Source organism: Engystomops pustulosus, chromosome 11 (genome assembly GCF_040894005.1).
Source record: "Engystomops pustulosus chromosome 11, aEngPut4.maternal, whole genome shotgun sequence".
NCBI classification, from domain to species: domain Eukaryota; kingdom Metazoa; phylum Chordata; class Amphibia; order Anura; family Leptodactylidae; genus Engystomops; species Engystomops pustulosus.
The window spans coordinates 80333838-80359784 of NC_092421.1; the positions used below are offsets into that span (position 1 = coordinate 80333838).

At 42.0% G+C, this 25947-nt stretch overlaps 1 protein-coding gene across 10 annotated transcripts in view; it reads right to left on the bottom strand.

Moving 5' to 3' along the window:
- Positions 1-4756: 4756 nt before the first annotated feature.
- The window catches only part of JAKMIP3 (Janus kinase and microtubule interacting protein 3), a 122768-nt gene continuing 101577 nt past the window's right edge, over positions 4757-25947 (bottom strand). For 6 of the 10 annotated variants that reach the window (XM_072131099.1, XM_072131097.1, XM_072131098.1 and 3 more), the window contains 4 exons: positions 25401-25466; positions 24580-24651; positions 20700-21354; positions 4757-8443 (listed from right to left, as the gene is read on the bottom strand). In XM_072131099.1, coding sequence (XP_071987200.1) covers positions 24601-24651; positions 25401-25466 — 117 coding nt within the window. In that variant the 3' untranslated portion in view covers positions 4757-8443; positions 20700-21354; positions 24580-24600. The remainder of the gene's footprint in view (positions 8444-20699; positions 21355-24579; positions 24652-25400; positions 25467-25947) is intronic. The other 4 variants (XM_072131096.1, XM_072131095.1, XM_072131094.1 and 1 more) reach the window with 1 other exon arrangement.

A 25947-nucleotide genomic window follows, 5' to 3' on the forward strand; every position in this document is an offset into this window, starting at 1 on the left:
AGGTCTTGTACTATACTCCAGGTCTTGTACTATACACCAGGTCTTGTACTGTACACCAGGTCTTGTACTATACACCAGGTCTTGTACTATACTCCAGGTCTTGTACTATACCCCAGGTCTTGTACTGTACACCAGGTCTTGTACTATACTCCAGGTCTTGTACTATACTCCAGGTCTTGTACTATACTCCAGGTCTTGTACTATACACCAGGTCTTGTACTATACACCAGGTCTTGTACTATGCACCAGGTCTTGTACTATACTGTAGGTCTTGTACTATACACCAGGTATTGTACTATACACCAGGTCTTGTACTATACACCAGGTCTTGTACTATGCACCAGGTCTTGTACTATACTCCAGGTCTTGTACTATGCACAACACCCCCTACTGTTCACAAAATAGATGAATGTCGCACTTATAAGCAGAAGGGGGTGTGTACTGTACTTACAAAAATAGACAAAGTTAACAGTTTGACAATTGTTGAAACTTCTGGAGAATTTTAGGTTCTGCTTCCTACATTTGGCAGCTTGCACTTTTAAAACATATTGGGACACATGTACTTACCCGGTCACTCAAGTTCACTAAAAGTGCATTGTCCGTGTATAATGCAGCGAGCGGTGATTCACCAAAATCGTGCGGCAGAAATCATGAATGTGTCGCTTCCCCGCTCAGGTGCGTCAGAGTTCAGAGTTCTTCTGAACCATTAACATGGGGTGTGCGACACAATTTGAATGTTAAATACAGAGCTCGGTCCAAATCAGTCGGACCATCCCCCGCACCCCCATAATTTGTGCTGCATGGAAGCAGCGCAGCTGCGCCACATAAGAGTTGCGTGCGACACAATCCCAGCGCAGACACTTCTTATACCTGTGCAGACATTTTAGCCATGAAGAACAGAATGGGGCAGATTTACTTACCCGGTCCGTTCGCGAACCAGCGGCGCGTTCTCTGTGCTGGATTCGGGTCCGGACGGGATTTAATAAGGTAGTTCCTCCGCCGTCCACCAGGTGGCGCTGCTGCGCTGAAAAGCATCTGAACGTGCCTGAATTCACCGAGGCCGGCTGAGTGCAGGTAAGCGCGCCCCGAGCGACACATTTTCTGTTCTTAAATGCAGCGGTTTTTCCGAATACGTCGGGTTTTGTTCGGCCACGGCCCCCGATTTCCATTGCGCGCATGCCGGCGCCGATGCGCCACAATCCGATCGCGTGCGCCAAAATCCCGGGGCAATTCAGGGAAAATCGGCGCAAATCGGAAATATTCGGGTAACACGTCGGGAAAACGCAAATCGTGCCCTTAGTAAAAGACCCCCAAAGAGTCCAACTAAAGTGCAGCGCAAAGCCCTTAGTAAATGAGCCCCAATATATGGATATAGTTATGGATTCTTTAATGCCGATCCGAAGGAATGTGCTTTCTAGCAACTGGAAAATAGAAGAGACAAATGTCTTCAAAATACCAACAAGAATCATTTCCATTGATTTGAATGAATCATTTTATTAAAAATAGTTGACAATAAATGAAGGACTTTACAAATAAATATAAAGTATTTCATATATATCATATCACATTACAAAAATATGTGTAAAATTTTGAACCTAAAGTTACAGTTTTCAGCACTAAACCAAACGTTACAGGTAGAAGATATAGAGATGCGAGGAGAATATTTTGTACAGGATTTATACAGCAGAATATGGTAATAAAATGTACAATAATCGTTTCCATCCACACGATTCCCTGAGTCTAAACTAAACCCAAAACTGGGCTAAAACACACGAGCCATGTTAAGGTACTGATGGTGGTTCTGCTATAGGACCCTATTTGGCATCGATAGACGACCCCCAAGTAGAATACGATTGGATATATTAGGACAGGTGTTCACAATGGTGTAAGGCACTTGGGGATGTACCAACGGCTACAGATAGATGGAACGTAACATCGACAATAACAACCACAATATGTACGGTACGTAAGTTCCTACAGGGCCAGCAGTGGAAGCTGCACCTTAAAGGGCTTGTCCAGGGTTGGATATCATTTATTTTTTAAAAACGGCCCCATCCTTGTATAGGCTGCAATGGGAATTACAGCTCAGCCATGCTTAAAGGAATCTACCATCTGATTCATACTTTATAAAGAAGCGTCACTGATTGAATCCTCTTTGCACCCCGATGCAGGATCTGGTCTTGTAATACTTTTTATGGTTTCATTTTCCTAATATGCTAATAAGCTGCAAGTGCTCTGGGAGGGGCGTCACCAGAGGCCCTCTAAGCTCCAGCTACACAGGCAATAAAATGCCCCTCCCCCAGGATCAGCTCATTAGCATATCTTAAGAGCATCAGTGATGCTGCTTTACAAGGTATGAATCAGGCAATAGATTTTTTTTTTTAAATAGCTGCAATACCAACTCCAGCCACTGGACAAGAGTGGCGCTGTTTGCAGATAAGCAGACCCTGCTTTCTAATCCTGGACAATTCCTTTATGTGATGTTTAGTTTAGACAGAAATGATGATACACACAATCAATGATAATATGACTTATTGTTACCTACTTATCGCAGTTCAGGCTTTGTCCATATGGGACTGAAACACTATCTGAGGCTGAAAGGATGAAATGGGCTTTTTCTGTTTTTGATTTTGTGAATCAAAATTGGGGCTGTTCCCTATTGGCTCTTGAATGTGGCGCATGTGTCTCTGCAATGAAGAGTTTGGCCAAAAATATGCAACTTATATATAATATGTAACACGTGGTATTCCCAAGTTTACTATTTATGACAAACCCACCGCTGGGACCCTCACCCATCTCTAGAACGGGGGTCTGCCGCCCTCCTGCGCCACTCAGTAAAGGGGGTGATCCGATCCCCCATTCTTCAGAGGTGGGACCCACATGTGACATATCCTGCGCCCTCTAAGGCATAATTTCATGCAGATGTGACCACATACTCCAAAGCACATACAGATATTACTGCAAATTTCATGTACAGCACAGAGGGAAATCTGCTGTGCAATCCAATTACTTAAATTTATGCCCAAAAATTTATGCCTATTTGGTAACACGTTATCCACGCTCACACTTACTGTAAGGTGCTGACAATTTCCTACATGTAAAATCCAACCTGAAAATGTGTGGTGCATCCACATCCCATGTGGACCGACCCTTATCAGGAGCTGTGACATCAATGAACACGGGAGATACAATGGATTATGGATGTTACATAGGAGGGGTCTGCGTTTCTTCACCTTGTGCATGTTAATAGGTTTATGGAGGGACAATATACAAGTCTGCAGCAGATGCAAGGATAGAAGGAAGGTGGAAATAAAATTGTAGAATGTAAAATACTGTTGAATGGATGGGAACAATTTGGGACTGGCACAAGAGAGTGCCAGAGGATCCAACAGGGGGCGCAGGCTCTAACTTGTTATTGGACCCTATAGATACAGCAGTAGATACCTAATTTGTAGGGTCTATTCCCTGGGAAAGGATGGGGGGGGGAGCACAGAATAATTTTATCTGATGGCCCCCAGGAACCTCAGTCCAAAACTGGATAGGATGGTGAGTTCAGAGGTCGGGCAGGGTTCACATTCGCCACAGTGATGGATATTCACCCACAGGTTACATTTCATCCCTCATTTTACATTCCACTAAGCAGCTCACAATAAGTGACTACAGTATTTCAGACTAGAGATCTGGGTCGACCCAGTGTCCACCAGGGTTTGGAAAGAATTCTATAGAAATACTAAATAATGGGGCAGATTTACTTACCATTCGCGATCCAGCGGCGCATTCTCTGCGGTGGATTCGGGTCAGGACGGGATTTATAAAGGTAGTTTCTCCGACGTCCACCAGGTGGCGCTGCTGCGCTGAAGAGCATCGGAACGCACTGGAATACACCGAACCGAGCTGAGTGAAGGTAAGTGCAATTTTCGCGACACATTGGGGCAGATTTACTTACCCGGTCCGTTCGCGATCCAGCGGCGCGTTCTCTGCGCTGGATTTGGGTCCGGCCGGGATTCATCAAGGCAGTTCCTCCGACGTCCACCAGGTGGCGCTGCTGCGCTGAAGTTCCCTGAAATGCACTGAAGTTGACGATCCTATCCTGGATGAAGGTGAGTGCAAGCTCCGCGACACAATTTCCTTTTTTAAATGTGGCGGTTTTTCCGAATCCGTCGGGTTTTCGTTCGGCCATGCCCCCCGATTTCGGGCGCGTGCATGCCGGCGCCGATGCGACACAATCCAATTGTGTGTGCCAAAATCCCGGGGCAATTCAGGGGAAATCTGCGCAAATCGGAAATATTCGGGTAACACGTTGGGAAAACGCGAATCATGCCCTTAGTAAATGACCCCCAATGTGTCATGAATAGGGATGGTACATATAACCTGTGACTGACAGCAGCTCAAGAAGACCAAGTAATGACATGAAACTAACAATGGAGGAAATCATGTTCTATATGAATCCAAATGGAATTCACAGGTAGATTTACATTGTAGCCATCTTACTATGACAAGCAATTGGCTGGACACACTATATGGAGAGCGATGGTGTATCAGCATCAAGGTGGGAGACCCCCTTTAATTAAACTGTATCTCGAAAAGTGGGGTGTGCGATGGGTGATCTATAAATGAGCATAAACCTGACCCGAGAGATGAGCAGAAAGTGGAAAAATGATGTAAAGATTTGCATCAAATACAAAAAAAAAATACAAATAATAAATAAATGCAATTAATAATAAATACAAATAATAATACAAATAAATAAAACAAACACAATTAATAATAAATATATTATTTTAGATACATAATACAAATAAATACTTGTATCAATCATATTATCCTTGTAACAAATAATGGAAAACCTCACAACACAATGAAACTTTTTCCTTTGCTTTTGTGTCCCTGTCGCATGTATCTTTGTGTCTGCTATAAATGTAACATTCTCCCGCAATCTAACCTTAATAATAACAAGTGTTTCATACCGTACATATCGCACCTTGATGGAAACAGATATGACAGATATGTGAGTAGTGACAGGATGGAAGAGTATAAAGCAAAGCTGACGTGTGGGGACCAGAGGTGTTTAGACCAAGACTACAAGATGTCTATGAAGGGTTAAATTGGTGGAAAAAGGGGTTGAAAAAGAAGGCTGTATTTTTCCAAAAAGCAGCGCCACACTTGACCATAGTTAGGGCAGGTGCATAGAAATGAATGGAGCTTAGATGCAATACCACACACCACCCGTGGTCAGGAGAGGAGCTGTTTGGAAGAAAGCAGCCATGTTTTTCTGGGATTAGAAAATGGGAGTAGTCTTTGTTTTTAAGAAACTCTTTGCAGCTCAGATCCATGCACTTAGAATAGGACTGAGCTGCAATACCGTACTCGGCCTATGCAAAAGAGAAGCGCTGTTTCAAGGAAAAAAATAGGATTTTTAGTCATAAAGTGAACCTGCAAATAGAAAGAGAATGACCTCTTACACACCTGAGTGCCTAGGATTCTTAGACAGGGGGGCAGTCACATAGTGTTAGTGTAAAAGGCAGGAATAAGGACTTTCATTAGGATGTCTGTTTGGATAAGCATCAGAAATAACATTCACAAAGCTAATCCTGGGGTAATGGATGATAATGGATATGCAGTCGTACACACAACAGGTAAGTGGACTGATACAATAAGTGACATGTGCAGCCAGCATCAGCATTCTGTGCGGATATCATACAAGAAACAAACCCATAGCAGCTTCAAAACTGAGATCCTATATGACATGTTAAAAATGTGAAATTGGTACCTTGTAATTTGGCCTTAAAATATAAAACACTTCCGATTCCGATTGCTTCCCAAGAATCCTGTATGACACAACATTGAGAGAAACTCCAAGACTTCTCCCAAGCTGCACCAGTTTTCTGGAATGCGCTACCCTAGATAATCAGATTAATACACTGCAGTCCTAATTACTTTATCTCTTCTCACATTTACTCTACAGAATTCTATCTGCATTTATTGTAAAACGCTTCTCCCTGGTAAAGGAGAGTTGACAGACAATGACATAAGAAATCGCTAAATCTTTCCTGCAACTGCTGAGATTTCCACTTTGGCAGGAAATGAAAGGTAATACAGTATACGGCCTCATTATTATTAACTCCTACAGCACCACTAGTCACTAAGGTGATGACATGACTTGGTCACAGTCCAAACCACGGCATCGGAGGGCCACTCAATTTTGCAAGTAAATCCACAAAGGGCCACTGGGTGCCGGTAGCCTAAATGTTTTGGCCATATTATGGTGTTATAAAAGTTATAGTAGAAATAGATGTTAACACGTCCAATCCTTTTCTTCTTAAGACAAGTAGAAGCAATGGCCGGATTAAAACTGAACCCTGAGCTGTAGGAATATTATGGCCCCTACAAGTCCGGAATCATTTCCTACATCTGGTGCTAGAAGCTTCTTCTGCTGCTTTCAATCTGCAGTTTCAGGACCTTAGGAGGACCTTTAAAGGTCCTGAAATGGCTCTATTGTTCTTGTGTATTGAGAGCAGGAACAGATGTAGGAGGATTTTATAGGTATAAAATTTGGTGGTGGTTTGGGCAGCCATGGATCCCCTAGAAGGCTCGGGCACTGGGCTACTGCCCAAACTGCCTGTATTATAACCCACTACTAGGTATTAGAATCCAGCTTACTCACCTTCACCAATTATGAAAACTTGCATGCTCAGCCAAGCCGGGGGGGCTAAAGAGGCCATCCAACATCTATGACCCCACAGCGACATGGCAGTAATACAAATAAAATTGTAAGACATTATGGATTCCCTATGGAATAATCAGGCTGGAGGTCACTTACATACTCTAGAAGTTGTTTTAAAATCATAGTTGGCCGGCCTTAAAGGGGTAGTTAGGCAAACATTCCTTTTTTTCCCAAAGACAGCGCCACACTAGTCCACTGGTTGTGTCTGGTATTGCAGGTCATCTGCTGTGATGCCACAACCAATGTTTATAGGGAGGAAATAACATGGCAGCTTTCTTCCCAAAAGCAGCGCCACATCTGGCCAAAGAGCTGCGCCAATATAAAAGATAAAAATAACCCAAGGTCAGGGGGAAGAAGTGACCACATTTCTTTTCTTTTTTCTTTAATCCAGGACAGCCCCCAAAAATGGCGGTTGTAAACATTTTGGCAGGATAAAGCAACATTCTGTATATGACAAAATCTTCCTCTACCCATGTACATCGGTCTGATGGACATTCATGTATTAAACCCCAGATATCTGTAAGGTCCAGTAAGTTCACACTTGTTTCTTCCAGTGTAATGTTTGCAATGGAGAAACCGAGATAAATGTGACATAAATGTGAATGAGATACAGAATATGCAGAACATGAGGCCGTTTACAAGCTGATTTGTTTTTTGTCGTCTCAGCACATCCTGATCATGTGATGGTGGAATCATTGAATCGTTTTTTTGTGTCCACTGACTTTATAGCTCACCTGGGACAATGGGAGATTTCCTAAAATCCTAGACTGTCCCATTGAATCCCAGACATGGGGCTCTAGGAGCCTTTGTGTGGGTCTACTGTATACTGGCAAGTTCTGATTCCTTGTATAGAGGGAGCAGACCCCTGATCGGGCTGGTACTCAGGCTATTCTAGCACCATGATACATTGAGGACATGATGTGGGCAGTCCAGGAATTGGGACCATAATGTGATCCATTCATCGATTCTAGGAATCTTTAAGAGATCTGATCTATTGTCTTTATGCTCCACAGATCTGGAATGTTTATAAATTGTCTTCAATACTTTTCATTCTTTCTTTAATATATGTTATGAAGAACTTGTAAGCAGGATAATGGATGTAACATTTATATAGTAAGACATGACATTGCCAACATCATGTGCAAGACATAAACCCTTAACACTGGATACACAATAAAGAAAAATATTTTCGTCTTTCTGCACCAGATGTAGGTTAAAGTCCTTTAGTGACACATGATGACCCAATACAATGATTACCCAAAGTAAGGCGTAGTGCACGCCTGAAACACGTAGGACATCCGTTTTTTCACCTGTATTGGTCATCATGTGCTGCTGTAACTTTATCAAGTTGGATGAATAATGAGCTAAAGGACTTTAACCTACATCTGGTGCAGAATGCTGAAATTCTTTTTCTCTATTGTCCGAGTCAGGTGTCCTGCACATCTGTCATGGGACGATCACTGAGCTGTAAAATTCTTTGAACTTGTAACACTTGATATGGTTGGTATAGAGATACATGGATGTAAACTCAGCTCAGCTCCACCGTCCTCACGTCAGCAGTAATCGCCCATCCGTGGGGTAAGACACTGGAAGAAGGATGAAGTGTAGTCAGATCCGTAGTAATCACTGATTCCTGTCGTCTTATCACTTATCACTCCGGGATCTGGGGGTTACAGTAGAGAATTGGAGCTTGTGGGCGACACAGATAAAGACTGGTCCCTATAGAAACACAACAAACACAATAGTCACTATCTACAGCTATAGTAGAAAAAGATTAGAATAGTCAATTAATAAAAAGAGACCACATACAATTGTGCAGTCAAACATGACGGAAACTTAAACTAACCCTCTGCATGTGGGGGAACAACTATTTTTGTTGGACATTGTTGGACCCATCAAAATAAACCATGATAAAACGTACTCATAGATCCAGGCACCGGGACTGTGGTATCTTCTTATATTTGTTCTCCCTCCTTCTAAAATCTACTTTTTAAAATGTGCTAAAGAGACAGAAGTGCTATGGGAGGGGGGATTACAAGAGACCTCCATGCTATAGCATCTCAGGATGTTACACTGTGGAGGAGCGCTTCCCCCCTCCCACTGTGTGCTGACACTTTCTCTGCAGTGGGATTAAATCAGGAAGAAGAGGAGGGGAAGACAGTGTAACAACCTGTGAAGCTACAGCATGGAGGGGCTCTGGTAACGCTCTCAAGGCCCTTCTGACTCATGAAGAAAAGTTGATTTTAGAAGGAAGGAGGCCAAGAATAAGAAGATACCACAGTCCCTTTTGTCCGGATCTATGAGTAATGTCCCTGTTTTATCAGGATGGATTTTTAGTGTAGATTTCCTTTCTCTCACTATGAAACCCCTGCTGAGTTCTATGGAGCTAGGAAGACAGACGCTCATGGAGATGTCACATTACATAGAAGACTATGGAAAGGGAAGCAGTGAGTCACAGCAGGTAGGTTTCCCCCCAGGAGCTGGGAACGAACAGCAAATTCACAGGCAGAAACCACAGAGAGAAACAGGATTACTCCATGTACACCCCGTGAGCGACTGATGGATACAAATAAGATGTCAGCAGGAATTCTGCAGCTCCATTGCTGCACTTTCCTGGCAGAAGCTTTGGAGCGACTGCAGATAACAATGTTACAGGAACGTATGGATTCTTACATTCGGTACAGACCTGGAAATTTTCAGGCATTGACTTGAATCAGAAATCAGATTTGCTTCAGATGAAACTACAACTTATAATAATAACACAAGTCTGAGGGATCGTGTAAACGTCTATTGATGGAAAACGGCTTTTATTGGTTTCCATTAGTGACTGTTATTATTATTGTATAAGTGAAGACTAAAGATTTACAAATTAGTAAACAACTATCAAAACAAGGAAGGAGCCAATCAATTATCAGAACAATAATAGTAACAAATGTTCGAACCGACTCAACTTGGCGAAGCTTCAGGGAAGGAAATCTTGAATGAATTTCTCATCTCTAATGACACCAGAAGTCGGTCACACAGAAGTTCATTACCGAACTGTGACATGTAACGAGCAACGATGTGTACATGTAGCAAGACATGGGGGGTCATTTATCTTTATTTTTCTTCCTGTTTTGAGACATTTTTTGGCACATTTAAATTTTTGCGCCTTTTTGGGGACATTTTGGAATGTCCGCCCGGACATTAGTTTTTCGTCAGACACATTTATCTTCTATTCCAGATGTGCTACATGTCGCAAATGACATTTTCATTTCAAATTGTCTAAAATTTGGGACATTTTTAGGGGCAAAAAACTCCAGACTAAACCCTACTTAAGGAAAATTTAGAGAATGGAAAGAAGTCACTTGCGACATTTTTGCGATATCTGTAAGAAGAGACCTTCAAAAAAAAAATCCCCCATTTAACACAAGGAAAAATGAGAATAATAAATAACCAAAGAAGAAGATAGGAAAAAGACCGACACAAAACATCGAGCCCCTATTAGATGACTGCAAGCAGAGATCTTGAAAATGATGGAATTATGAATTTTACTAAAAGTGAATTAGAAATTTGTACAACTTTTGCTCTTAATTGCTAAAACCCTAATCAATTTTCGGGGCTTATTGATAACCCTATGACACGTCAACAATATAAAATCAGTGGAGGGTCTCCTGCCAGTCCTCAGTCTGTAGGGTCACCACATAGAATGGAGCCAGACTGGAAGTTCTGCATCACATCAAAAAGCGTCTTTTCTTCTCTACGTCAGCGCTCGTTAGAAGGTGATGACGTCTGTGGGAGGATGAACGTTGATGGAAGTGACAGGAACATCGAGAGGCAATGAGTGATCTGACACCATGTCTGTTTGTACCTACATCGGGTCCTGTATCCCATAAAGTCTCATAAAAATGATAGAACTTGGGAGATGTAATCCCTCCTGGAGTATACAGGGGAGGCAGAGTAGCAATTATGAGTGAAATATGCAGATTTTGGTCCGGTTATGTTGTAGGTTTGGATTTTGATACAGTTTTTGAGCCAAAGTGGAACCAATGTTTCTGTGACTGGATTCCGGGGGGAAGACTAAGCCAACAGCGCACAGCAACCAATCACAGCACAGCTTTCATTTCATTTTCTGCTGTTGATAATTATAAGCTGCTCTGTGATTGGTTGTTGGGAGTATTACCTTCCAGACAGTGTCACGACTCTTCCTTCAGTACGCGGCCATAATTCATACACAATTACTAGTATATAATAATCACATTTGTCACAATCAGTTTCTAGGCAGATTATTCCTCACTCGGGTGTCAGTAATTATGTAACAATGAATAATTGATCGTCATAAAAACCTTTCAGATCCGGATAGTGACGTCTACGGCCTCATTTACATTAAATATTCATGGGGCTTATCTTCTGGAAGGGACCAGATGGTTGTGCACCATTAATCCATATATTGGGGGATACACAATGTTAGGCTTGTAAAAGCGGAGGGGAAACTATTGAAGGTCCTTGTTGAGGGGTGGATGGTGAACTGTTTGTCTTCTGTGTGTTTGTGCCTTTTCTTCATTTTCTCCTCCTGCTGGCCAGCAAACCTTTGTCTCTGTCCACTATTGTTTCACCAGACAAACCAGATCAGCAGTCACCACCGAGCATCACCTGATCTTACCTGTGTGTGCAAAACCTGAGCAGAGGGTGAGCTGGGGTTATATAGCTGCACCTGATCACTGCCAGGTGATGCTGAGCTGAAGCCGTGTGGTTTATGTTTGCATTTCTAACTTTGGTTACTTTGTGTATATTGTAAACTCCCCTTTTATATTGTGTATTATATTGTATTGTGGTATTATGTATATTAAGTAAGAAATATATCTTTGTGTGATGTTTGTTGTTAAAGGTGCAACCCAGGGGTGTATCCCTTTAAAACGCAAGGGAAATAGTTGGGTATTTAACCTGTTAACGCTCAGCGTCCTAATGACTTAGCGCTCAGCGTCCGTCATCGGGAAACACGGGGTGCCGGCTGTGACTGATAGCCGGCACCCCAGTGTAACACCCGCGATCGGAGTTGACTCCGATCACGGGTGCTTAACCCGTTAAATGCCGCGGTCAGCGCGACCGCGGCATCTAACATGCCTCTGGGGGGGTCTTTCCCCCACGATCGGCCCCCCCGAACCGTTTTCGGGGGGCGCCGATCGTTGCTATAGCAACTCTGGGGTCCGATCTGGACCCCAGAGTTACCTGCAAGAATTGCCGGTAAGATGGCGTCTGTGACGTCATCTTACTGGCACAGTGCCAGCCTATGCAAGTGCATAGGCTGACACTGATAATACTCTGCAATACATGGGTATTGCAGAATATTATCATGAAGAAGCAATCAGAAGATTGCTTGGTCATTTCCCATGGTATAAAAGTGAAAAAGTAAAAAAAAAAATGTTATTCAATAAAAAAATAAAGTAATAAATCACTAAAAATGCCCAAAACCCCCTAAACATATAAAGAGACATATAACTAAAAAAAAAAGTCTAAATCATAATACAAACCCCACATATATAGTATCACCGCGTCCGTAACAACCCGTAGAATAAAAGTAAATCATTATTGAACCCCCACGATAAACGCCGTAAAAAATAACTGCTATAAACCTTCCAAAAATTATGATTTTTAGCTATTCAATCCCACAAAAAATGCTATAAAATGTGATCAAAAAACCATGTGTACTCCGACATGATACTGGTGCAAAGTACAACATGTCCCGCAAAAAACAAGCCATCAACCAGCTCCGTAGCCAAAAAAGTAACAATGTTATGCCTCTTGGAAGACGGCAATACATAAATGATAGATTTTTCCCCACATTAGGGTTTTGTTTGACAAATTTATTAAAACGTAAGAAAAAATATTCATGTCTGGTATCCCCGTAATCGTATCGACCCATAGAATAAAGATAACATGACTATTAGTCTATACGGTGAACACCAAAAAAAAAAAAGTCAAAAATCCAGTACAGAATTGATGCTTTTCTACTCCTGCCCTCAAAAAAAGTTCCTAAATTTTCAACAATAGGTGATACCAACCCCAAAATGGTAACAATGGAAAAAGCATCTCGTCCCGCAAAAAAAATGGCATCACATGGCCCAAATAACGGAAAAGCGAAAATGTTATAGCCTTCAAAAGGGGCCAATGAGGAAACTAAAATCCTGGCAGCTGCAGGGCTCTCCTTCCCTTCTGCGTCTCGCTGTGCGCCCATAAAACAAGTAATGGCCACATGTGGGGGGTCTGTGCTCTCAGGAGAAATTGCAGAACAAATTGTATGGTGGGTTTTCTCTTTTTATATTTTGGAAATGTGTAAATTTTAGGGCTAAATGAACGTATAAGGGAACAATTTGACCATTCTAAATTTCACCTCCATTTTGATTCAATTACTATGAAGATCTCAAGGGGTTAACAATCTTCGTAAAAGCGGTTTCTGATAGCTTGAGGGGTGCAGATTTGAAAATGGGTTGATTATATAGGGGGTTTTGATGCTAAATATGTAAAATTTCATTCAAAACTGTATTTATCCCCAAAATAGTCAATTCTGAAAATCCGGAAAAGCGATATTCTTTTTGTAAGCCGCGTGACATCAAAATAAATTATCCAGACATTTCAGAAATTATGAAAATGTAAAGTAGACAAATGGGAAATGTTATTCGGCAAGTTATTTAGGTGGTAAATCTATCTACCTGAAAATGTAATGATTTTGAATTTCAAAAAAGTGAGATTTTTCAAAAAATTCATCATTTTTTCTTTTTTTGGAAAATAAACACAAAACTTATCTGCCAACATTTACCACTAAAATGAAGTACAACATGTGGGGAAAAAACAATCTCAGAATCGCTTTGATAAGTAACAGTGTTCAAAAGTTATAACCATATAAAGCGACGCAGGTCAGAATCCAAAAAATCGGGCTGAGTCCTTAAGGGGTTAATGACACCTGTGTGTACATGGATGGTCTCTAGGTCAGAGTGTCTGATCTGACCACAGGGGAGCTGCTTGTTCCAAGGTAGCTGCAACCTGACCCCTGAATTATCTGCATTTTTGTTCTGTACATTTTATTTTTGTGCAAATAAATGCAAGCCTTTTCTTTGGACCTGAAGCCTGAGTAAAGATTTATTTTTTTTAACGGCCAGAAGACCCCACATCTCAACAGTCCTATAAATATCCACTAACTGGGAGATCTGTGTCCACGCACCGCACCGTCTGCCTATAGATATATGGACCCGGGGAGGGGGGGGGGGGTCCTACAAAGCAAAAAAAGAAAAAAATCCTCATATCTGCATTGCAGCTGCAGATTTCCTTCCAATCAGTAACATTACAGGGGTCTCTGATGTAACTTGGGGTAATTATATAATTTCCAGCCATAATCTGGTCTGTATAATACACACGTATTACAATTGTCAAAAATTATGTCCACTAGAATTAGGGTGACGGCTCCACTTCTCCGCAGATACTTACCTGCTTCCCTGGGTAGACTGGGATCTCAGGAAGAGACGAGCAAAGTGCAAGATTTTATACAATGGATTAAGAGATACAAGCAGTCCCCAGGTTGGAGTTTCAATTTTTTTTTTTGCTGTAATGAGACCAAGGATTATCCATAAAGCTTCATTACAGACACCTTACAGCTGATCAGTGCAGCTGGGGACTGTAGTAACATCCAGAGAGGTCACCAGAGGTCACAGGGGGGAGGGGTCCGTCTGTATCTAGGGGTCGTCTGTAAGTCGGTTGTCCTTAAGTAGGGGACCGCCTGTATAGATCTATAGATATAGAAGGAGATCTGATCCACTTATTCTGGAGATTCAGGTATTGGGGAAGTATTAGCGATTATCTATAAGTGTTCGGAGCCTGCGCGATGCTGAATTATGTATCCCAGGAGATTTATCAGACTTAGACTTGGACGAGGGAGTTGATTAATGTGGAATTTTTTTCTGATTGATTCTTAAATGTTGGATTATGAAAAGATCCCCGACACTGAGGGAATGAGAGAAAGAGATGAAATCGATGTTGATGTATGAATATATCGAATGCAGGAGGAGTGGGAAGAGGAAATGATTGGATACTGTGACATCAATGTAAATTCTATGGCATCCGTTTGGCCGGATCCGTTATCCGTGCGTTTTTTTTTTTTTTCAAACAGCGGAACCTCATTTTTTTCCGTCCAAAACAGCCATTGATAGCGGATCCTTGCCTAAAGGGAAGATAACGGATGACGTATTTTTTTTATTGATACCTTAAACCTCTGCTCTTCTCCCATAAGGTACAACCCCCCTGGGTGGCCGCACAAAGTAAAAAATAAAATAACACATTTTAAATAAATACCATTTTTTTTTGTATCTTCAGACTTGACAGTATTAATCCTAAAATTACTTGTTACAGATTAAGGGCTGTTAAAGAGACTTCCGGAAAGATCTCATGGTTATGATCAGAGGTAAAGGAAGGGTAAGAGCCACTAAAGGGACGATTATTGGTCGGGTTGGGGCTGCTGGGACGTGCGGGGGCAGGGGGCTGGCAGATGGCCACTGGGGGGGATCTCTGCACAGACGAGGGGCTTTCTCATGGTAATAAGGACGTTTGACTCATTAACTTTTACACATCCAACCGACCGCGCAAATACTACAAGTATAATCCAATTCATGGCCGGACGTGGATCAGGGAGGAATTAAATGATGTTGGAAGCAGAAGACGTTATACGTGTCTGTGAGATGACACAGACTTACATCATCTGTATTATGGTGGGGAGATACCAATGAAGAAAAAGAGATAGATGACGGATAGATAAAGGACACTCTAGATACAGATGCCCTAGATAAACATATCCATATAGGGGCAGATTTATCTCAATTTTTTCTATTTTAGATTTTTTGGCGCCTAAAATATCTCTATTTTGCGCCGCACTTGTCTAATGTCAAAATTCGCTTCGATAGATGAGATCCTTCTCTGTGGTTTGTTTTTGAAACTTTTTCAAATTTTTGCAACTTTTTGTAAAAATTCTCAATGAGAAAAAAAAACTTCAGCAGACGACATTCTGCCGACAACGTAAATCATTTACATTTAGGAACATTCTTCAGACAAATGGGTTTTTTTCTTGGGGGTTGGGGGATTTATTTTTTTTAAATATAAAAATCAAAAATTGGATATAATTTTATGGATATATTATATAATTTAATTTTATTGGAAATATTAATTGTAACAATGTCCCATAAATAATGTCCCATCCCTGTGTGTCCTGTACCTGGTGCGGCTGCAGTCACCGCTCCTTATCACATACATTATAAGGAAAACCTGTGTGTCCTTACACTGTATATCACTGACCTATCACTGTCTGCGTATAGAGGGCGATACATTGCTGCTGCCTGAATGCAGGGGGAGGAGTCATCCCCAGCAGAGCATAGTGATTGGCTGTTACCGATGTATTTTGTGGTTTCCTAGTGAGGTCACTGCTCTTATATGGAGACTGAAATCTCTGGGGATCTCCCTCCTGCTGAGTGACAGATGTGTTCAGACAGGGGGGAGGGGCAGGGTAGAAAGGGGAGGGGTTTACAACCTCATATTATGATACTTTATATTGTTAAGCTATCATTTTTTTTTTCTGTTTAAAAGCATCAATTAAAAAAAAATATTAAAAAACTGTTTAACGGAGAGAATATAGACAAAAACATTATAGTGGCCAGAAACTGTAAGTACAACCCCATCTTCCACCAGGGATGTAACTAGGAGAGCCAAGATACCACTGCAGACTCCTGAATAGGACCCCCTGCACCCTTAAAATAATTACACACAGTAAATAAACACCATATTTACATACATACCATGTACACTCATGTATCATACATACAAAGCATATACATATCACATATACACACATACAGCAAATACACACATACATACCATATACACTCATGTATCATACATACACATCACATATACACACATACAGCAAATACACACATACATACCATATACACTCATGTATCATACACATAGAGCATATAAATATGACATATACACATACAGAAAATACATACATACATACCATATATACTCATGTATCACATACACAGAGAGAGCATGTACATGCACACACATACAGCAAATACACACATACATACCATATACACTCATGTATCATACACACAGAGCATATAAATACAACATATACACATACATAAAATACATACATACATACATACATAACATATATACTCATGTATCACATACACAGAGAGAGCATGTACATACACACAGATACAGCAAATACACACATACATACATACATACCATATACACGCATATATCATATACACAGATCATATAAATACAACATACACATACATAAAATACACACATACATACTATATACACTCATGTATCATACATATAAAGCATATACACATCTCATATACACACATACAGCAAATACACACATACATACATTCCATATACACTCATGTATCATATACACAGAGCACATAAATATCACATATACACACATACATACCATATATACCTGTGTAGCAAATACACATCACATATACACACATGCAGCAATTACACACATACATACATACACACATACAGACATACAGCATATACACACCCAATACCCCAGAGGGTGGGGTCCCCGGACATCATGGGCCCCATAGCAGCTGCTATGGCTGCTACCCCTGTAGTTAGGCCCCTGTCTTCCATTCACTGCAGAGAGAACACAGACAACTTATCCTAAGAATAGATAATCAGGTATCATTCCTGGCCAACCCCTTTAATGGTTGCAGAACACAAATGTTACTATTAATCATTTGAATGTGCCAGAACTTAAAGGGGTCGTCCACTTTCAACAAATAACTGATTCCGTTTGTGTAATGAACAGTTATACAAGTTTCTAATATACTTTCTGTATCAATTCCTTGGGGTCTTCTAGATCTCTGCTTGCTGTCATCCTATAGAAAGCTTCTGTGTTTACCTCCAGTGGACAGAAGTCTTTCCATGATTCGGTGATGTCCCCCAGGTGCCTGAACCGTTATATCCAGAGCCGTGTAATAATAATGAGAGGTGACCTCCATGTCCATCACAAATCCATGGACAGGTTTCTATCCACTGGAGGTAACATAGAAGCTTTCTATAGGATGACAGCAAGCAGAGATCTAGACAACTGTGAGGAGTTGATACAGAAAGTATTTTGGAAAATTGTCTAACTTTTCATTATACAAACAATAATATTTATTTGCTGAGATGGGAAAAGCCCTTTAAGGACATTTCACACCCTTCCTTGGGGAGGGGGGCTGCTAGTTTAGTGGGGAAGAAGCTGCTGACAGGTTCCCTTGATGGAAGCTTGTTGCTGTACAGGAGCCGTTGTGGCCACTTTAGTCTTGACAAGTAAATGACTCTCATAGTCTGGCACTCGGAGAACAAAGCCCCGGCCTCACCTGCTGCAAATAACCGTGTAAGAGGTGGCGGATCTGTCACAGACGAGCGGCTATCTCACCGCAAGCGTTTCCGGATGATTGGGCCCAGACAGTGGCGGCTCTGACGTTATACTGAGTGACAACTATGAAGAAGCCCGACAGTACAAAGAACAGAAACTGGGGCCATGACATACAGCGCGGTATATACCGTATACCATGTGTATACTGCGCGCAGCTGTATGTACTGCAGGGAAGGGGAGAACAATGCTTCATCCAGGGAGTTATTCCTCCATATTAGGGGTTGGGAAGGAATTTTTTTTCCTGCTTTGGGCCAATTGGCTTCAGCCTTGCAGGTTTTGTTCCTTCTTCTGTATCAGCGCGGTATGATTTAACCCCTTAGTCACCAGCCATACAGATTTCTTTGTCGGTCACTAAGGGGCCTTGGGCTGGGCCAACAGGTTTTTCCATCGGCTTAGCCCAAGTTCTGCACGGACACAACAGCGACCTGATTGATGACTGACTGAGCAGCCGGGTCCCTGCTCTAACAGTTTGGATCGGAATGAATTCTGATCTGGCCTCCTTAGCCCATTAGATCCCACTGTCAATGCTGTGAATGCCGAATCTACGTTCCTTCAGACGGTTCTTTGCCGGGCAGCCGGGGCCTGATGAAATCCGAAAAGGAATCCAGCATCCAGGCAAAAAGTGAAAATATAAAATCCGGCACTTTATTGAAAAAGGGTTAAAAACGTAATATTCAAAAGTCACATAATCTGACTAGACGAGGTCCTTAGTTGTAGCCTAAGGCAAATTTTTTCACAATGTTTATCAAATTTACCTTTGCCATAAAATAAATGCTGAATATTACAACATTTCTGACTAACCCTAACCTGAAATACGACATGTCACAAAAAAAAACAAATCCCAAAACACTTGGGTAAGTTAAAGCCTCTAAATTTATAATTGGGTAATGTGACACCTGTTGGTTTTGAAAAATAGGCTGTGGTCATCAACGTACAAATGAGCTCGGTCAGTAAGGGGTTAAAAAGTTGGACTTGATGGACTGATGTGTTTTTTTTAACCTTTATTTACTATGAGACCTCATGTTAGAGGGTCCACGCCTGGATGCTGCGGGTGAGACATGACTGTACTGCCCTCTAGTGGATGCTAGTGATTATACACGCTGATTGGAGGAGGCAAAGGGGCTCATTTACTAAGGGCTTTGCGCCTTGATTCATGATTTCTGGCGCACGTTTTTTAATGAATCTGGCGCCCCGAGTATTACACACAGGCAGAGAACTTAGTGCAGTTTCCTACATTCTTAGTAAATGAGCCCCAATGTTTCTTATTTTAATCAGAATCCTTAAAGATTTGGGACTGTAAGAGGGGGGTCAATGTCTGTAATTTATTTTATTATTTTTCTTGGATTGGGAAAACACAATCCTTTATATCATCAGACTGTTTATCAAGAAGGTACAAAAGGAAAGTCACCGTCTACACCGGACAGAACCGTCTATGGACAGTGCATGATGGTACCGGCTCCACAGTGTCATTAGTAACATGATCAGACTCATAAAGGGAAACCTTAGAACTAGAACTGATGAACTACAAGTACCAGCTGTAGTATTCACTTCCTACATCCCATAAGCTTATATCCCAACATACAATATAGTTACATACATCAGAACACCATGATGAATACATAGTATATAATAGGTATAAAAATAAAACTATTTATGAGCAGTTACAGTCAGTAAGAGGCTCCTCTAGTCCGGGTAGTTACACACAGTAGTAGGTAAGTGGCTGTAATATGGGACTGGAGCAGAATGTTATAGGAGAGACAGATGATAGAAGATAAATATGAAAGACGATGGAGATTCATAGATGATAGATATGAGAGATGGATAGATAATAGAAAAGGTAGATATATAGATAGATATAGATGGATAAATGGTTAGACAAACACAGATATGTGGATAGGAAATTGCCACATTAAAGGATAGAGATAACTAGACGGATAGATGACAGATATAGAGTACAGGAGATCACCCGGACATTCACCCAAGTGGTATTAACAGAGCAGCACATCCTCTGCACACAAGAGTCCACATACCGGGGGCCCCTTAAAATAGATGACCCTGGGCAGATGCCCAGTTTGCCTTCCCATAATGCCAGCCCTGACTACACCTAAAGGCTACAATCCAGTCCTATCCCTGCAACATCTCAACAGAAGAACAAAGTGTTTTTTTAATTGTCAGATATTATAAATAGGACTTTTCATTTCCTCCTGGAACATGTCTGGCTGAATTTATAGATAATTTTACGAAAATTTAATTCAGCCGCCCCATGCTCTGTTGAAATGACAGTGAAGCTGTAGCAGGAGGACCCCAGGAAATGGGAGATACCGGAATCTATTCCACACCCTCGTAGCCAATGATTAGTCAGAGCATTGCCCCATGTGATCCAACCCTAATGGAGCACAGCAGGGACATCACTGCTAAATAACCGCTCCTGTTATGTCACCCCCCATACAACTTATTCCCTATTGTAAAAGTAATTACAATTTTTCTTACCTTAAAAAAATACAACATTTCTAAAAAAAAAAAAAGAGGAATTAAAAAAATATTTCATTTTTCTCTTTCAGGCATCTTCAGATTTTCTGGATTTGCAGCTCGGTATCGGTTGCATTGGATTCGCTGTGAATGTCCCTCTCTATTTCGTAGTGATCATATCTTAAAGGTAAAGTTAGATTCTTCATCTTGTATGTTGGAGGGTTTTGTGCTTTTTTCTATAATTTCTTAGTTATTTTGTTAGAGCAATTTGCTTGAATTGAACGGGTCGAGGTAAATGGGTCGGGATGGTTTGTAGGTTCCGCAGCCGGAGCTTCTCCCTCGGACACCGGGCCATAGGGCAGGATCATGTCTTGTAGCTTCCAGGTCTTTGTATAATCCGCACTGATGCAAATGAATGACGATGGATGTGAAAGACGTCAGACTTCTTTACAGAAGCAATTTAATACCTGCTCAGCAGGAAACCGAAGTGGATCCATTTGTCCTGAATCACTTTCCAGGCAAAGCTTTTTCCTGTGTCTCGTTATGTAAAAGCCGGCAGAGCACCACTGCAGCCGCAGTCAATAAAAAGACATTTTGGCCTCGTTATAATGCGTTCAGTTCATTAAGCTTCATCTGCTGTCTGGTCCAGTCAGTAGAGATGTGGTACTGAGGCAGTCTGGACCATTAGAGGGAGCACATGGAAGACAAAAGAGAGAAGCTCAAGGATTAATTACTATTTAGAAAATAACTGAAATGAGAAACATGTAACAAAGAAGAACAAACAAATGATAAACATTATAAAAGAAGCAACTGCTCCTGTGCGTGGCTATGTGTCTCCATGGTTACAGACTACAAACAGGCCCAGTATAGTCTGACCCTGCAGCAGTCATTCCGCTCTGTCCCTTACTTACAGATAACTCAGTCTTTAGTGTTGGCTGATACTGGGAACACGTAGGTGATAACGCAGTCATGTAAACCAGTGCCACAAATATTCTACAATGCATTAGGTGATGTATTCCCAATCCGTGGGTAATTGATAAGTATCTGATTAATAGTGAGATGTTTCACAACCAACACAAGAATGCGAGTCCCTCGATGCACCTTGGTGCTCATAAACAATACGGATTCTTTCCAGCTTCATCATCATATGACAGACATAATTTATGGTATCTGCTATGTGGTTCTTGTGCTGTATAATACTATGGAGGCAGTTTACTAGGCTGCACCAATATGATTGTTAAATATACACTCACTGGCCACTTTATTAGGTACACCTGTCCAACTGCTCGCTAACACTTAATTTCTAATCAGCCAATCACATGGTGGCAACTCAGTGCATTTAGGCATGTAGACATGGTCAAGACAATCTCCTGCAGTTCTCCCGAGCATCAGTATGGGGAAGAAAGGTGATTTGAGGCCTTTGTATGTGGCATGGTTGTTGGTGCCAGAAGGGCTGGTCTGAGTATTTCAGAAACTGCTGATCTACTGGGATTTTCACCCACAACCATCTCTAGGGTTTACAGAGAATGGTCCGAAAAAGAAAAAACATCCAGTGAGCGGCAGTTCTGGGGGCGGAAATGCCTTGTTGATGCCAGAGGTCAGAGGAGAATGGGCAGACTGGTTTGAGCTGATAGAAAGGCAACAGTGACTCAAATCGCCACCCGTTACAACCAAGGTAGGCAGAAGAGCATCTCTGAACGCACAGTACGTCGAACTTTGAGGCAGATGGGCTACAGCAGCAGAAGGCCACACCGGGTGCCACTCCTTTCAGCTAAGAACAGGAAACTGAGGCTACAATTTGCACAAGCTCATCGAAATTGGACAGTAGAAGATTGGAAAAACGTTGCCTGGTCTGATGAGTCTCGATTTCTGCTGCGACATTCGGATGGTAGGGTCAGAATTTGGCGTCAACAACATGAAAGCATGGATCCATCCTGCCTTGTATCAGCGGGTCAGGCTGGTGGTGGTGGTGTCATGGATCCATCCTGCCTTGTATCAGCGGGTCAGGCTGGTGGTGGTGGTGTCATGGATCCATCCTGCCTTGTATCAGCGGGTCAGGCTGGTGGTGGTGGTGTCATGGTGTCTTTGGGCCCCTTGGTACAACGCCGCAGCCTACCTGAGTATTGTTGCTGACCATGTCCATCCCTTTATGAGCACAATGTACCCTGTAACATCTGATGGCTACTTTCAGCAGGATAATGCGCCATGTCATAAAGCTGGAAGCATCTCAGACTGGTTTCTTGAACATGACAATGAGGTCACTGGACACAAATGGCCTCCACAGTCACCAGATCTCAATCCAATAGAGCATCTTTGGGATGTGGTGGAACGGGAGATTCGCATCATGGATGTGCAGCCGACAAATCTGCGGCAACTGTGTGATGCCATCATGTCAATATGGAGCAAAATCTCTGAGGAGCTTCCAGCACCTTGTTGAATCTATGCCACGAAGAATTGAGGCAGTTCTGAAGGCAAAAGGGGTCCAACCCGTTACTAGCATGGTGTACCTAATAAAGTGGCCGGGGAGTGTATAACATGCAGTCCGAGAGGGGATCAGGGTCTAAGTGCCAGTGTGTGTGTCACTAGTACAGGTAATGATCTCACGTCCATTAACCACAAGTGATGAAACCTCTGGAACGTCATTCATGAGTCCCGGGTTTCCCACGGCTTCCATATTCAGAGCTCACAATAAGTTCCTCCTTTCGCTGCAGATGAAGCAATTCCTGAAACCACTCGCTTCTGGAGGGTCTGAGAGATTTCCACAATGGAGGAATTACTGTGCATTTGCCATTAGCATGAAGCCTTCTCAGCCTTAGGAATAGACAAGGGAAGGCCCGGGATGAGAAGTGACGGGGGATGTTCTTGAGTTGAACGTTGGTCAAATCTTTGATGAAGTCAATGACTTTCTGCTGAAATGTTTGGATATGCGGGCAGCTCCACCAAATATGGGACACGGTGCCGGAGAGATTGGAATCAAAATATGAAGTCTGGTAGGCGCCACGTTCCAACGTGTCCAGATATTGAAATTAGTTTCTTTGGCCTTGGAGAAGATTGTTTAGGGCACAACTTCCCAGCTAGACACTTAGGGGAAAGGGTTTGAGGTCAGTCATCAAGAGCATGAGAGAGGAGCTTACGGGACACATAAGGGGCAGTCATTGGCTTTCCAGATTTTTTTCCTTGCTCTGTCTTGTCACCATATTTATGAAGTGTCGGTATCATAATATTGGTCCTTTCCCGACACTTGCACCTTTTTTAAATTTTTGGTTGCTCATTTTTGGGCACAGGTTATTATTCGAAACACTTTATTGCACTTCTAGGTTCCCAACACACTTTTTTGGCACAAATTTTGGTGCACAAATTGATGAGCTAAAAGCTGTTTTACCAAGTTCTGTTTCACCTTCATTAATGTGGAGACAGTCCAGAAACCATTCAGTCATGCGCCAATTCATTAAGCCCTTGCAACCAAATCTATAATCCCAGTCTAAATTGCCGCACAATTTGTGCACCAAAAATACGACCCTGCCCCACAAATGATAAGTGCCCCCCCCCCCATAGCTTCTCAAAGACAGTTAAATCCCTGTGCAGGTTGAGGTGGTCCTTATGCCTAGAATACTGGTGGGAGAGTTGATTATATCCCCTCCTGAGTCTGGGCCATAGAGTGAGGGAATTGTCAGCAGGTGGCAATAAGGAGAGGAAGCTGCTGGAGCATCCGGGTGGTGGTGGGGGTGGGGTGGGGGGGTCAGGGTTATTAGAAATGGTGTGAATGGGCCATCCCTAGTAATTTACCTAGTAATGAATATAAGCCAAAAATCTAAACTCGTCTTATTATTTGTTTGCAATGGATTCATTTATAACAATGACCCTAAGACATGTGATCAGTCATTGCAACATAGTATCTTACCTTGTACAAAGTGCATGAGATCTAAGACCATAATATAAAAGCTAAAGAGAAAAATAGAAACAAAAATAAAAACTGGAAATAAAGGGAAGAGACAAAAACAGGAAAAGTCTTCAGTTAGAAAAACATCTCCATGAAACCAAAGTTATATGAGAACACGTCATCCATTCACATCATCCATGCAGCAGGACATGCAGCAGGACACACAGGAGGGATGTGCATAATACGCATCGTCCCCAATCACCTTTCATGTCAACTTGAGGCGGCTCAAGGGGGAAAATATTCAAATTCACAGTGATGCACAAAAAACTGGGGTACAAGCCCTGACAAATCTCCCCCACAGCGTAAATTAGCATAATTTTATAAGTTGATTTTAGAAGGAAGAGGTCATGGATAACAAATATAAGAAGATCCCACAGTCCCGGTGCCTGGATTTATGAGTAATGATCCAGGTTTATCAGGATGGATCTATGATGAAACTCATTGGGGTATTTATCAGGACCTGTGGGCCAGTTTTTAGGCAAACAAGCCCTAAAATAGATTCAATTTCTGGCATAAGGAGAGGGAAGGGGGTGCATGGTGGTGGAGGGGGCTGATGTGGGGTGCTCCTGCCCTGTGCACCAGGAACTTGTTCAGGATATTGGGCAATTCTACACCAGGTCCAGCCTCATGGTACAACCCCGGTGCCTAAACCTCCTGGTAGATCTGGCAAGGGCCGGGGTGTGGGGTCTACATCATTCCATGCACCAAATGCTCCACTGCACAAAAGAATAATAGTGACAGAATTGTGGTTACATTACAGAAAGTTTGTCTCTTGGTTTTACCTTTTCTTCTAATTCTTTTATTTGTCTCTTCTGAAATTCTAATCTCTCCTCGAGCTCCTTTATTCTCTGAAAAACAAACAGCGCAGAGATGGGAGGACATTACATTCTGTGTTTCAGAAGAGCATAATGGAAACAAAAGATGGAGGTTTAATGGAAAGTCTTTTGTGCACTTCCCCCCACTTTCCCTTCCCCCGCATTTTCCCTTCCCCACATATGAGAGAGCGGCTTCTCTTACTCTTCTGGCTTATATAGTGGAGTATAAAGGCTGCTGTGCTATTTTTTATGGAACTACCAACTAATTTTTTTCTAACTTTTCATTTTTTTCTTCCTTTATTCCAGACATTTTCTCTAAATATCTTGTTTTAGTATATTTAGGTGCGCAGTGTGGTGATTTACTCCAGAGAGATGAAGACATCTGGCAGTGAATTCAGTAGTGAAAAGTCAATGTCCTGGGAAATTGTAATGAAGCATTTCCAGACGGAGCTTATTGTCACCTGTAAGGTACCGAATGCAACTAATGTCATTGGTGCCCATTTCAGCCAGGTGG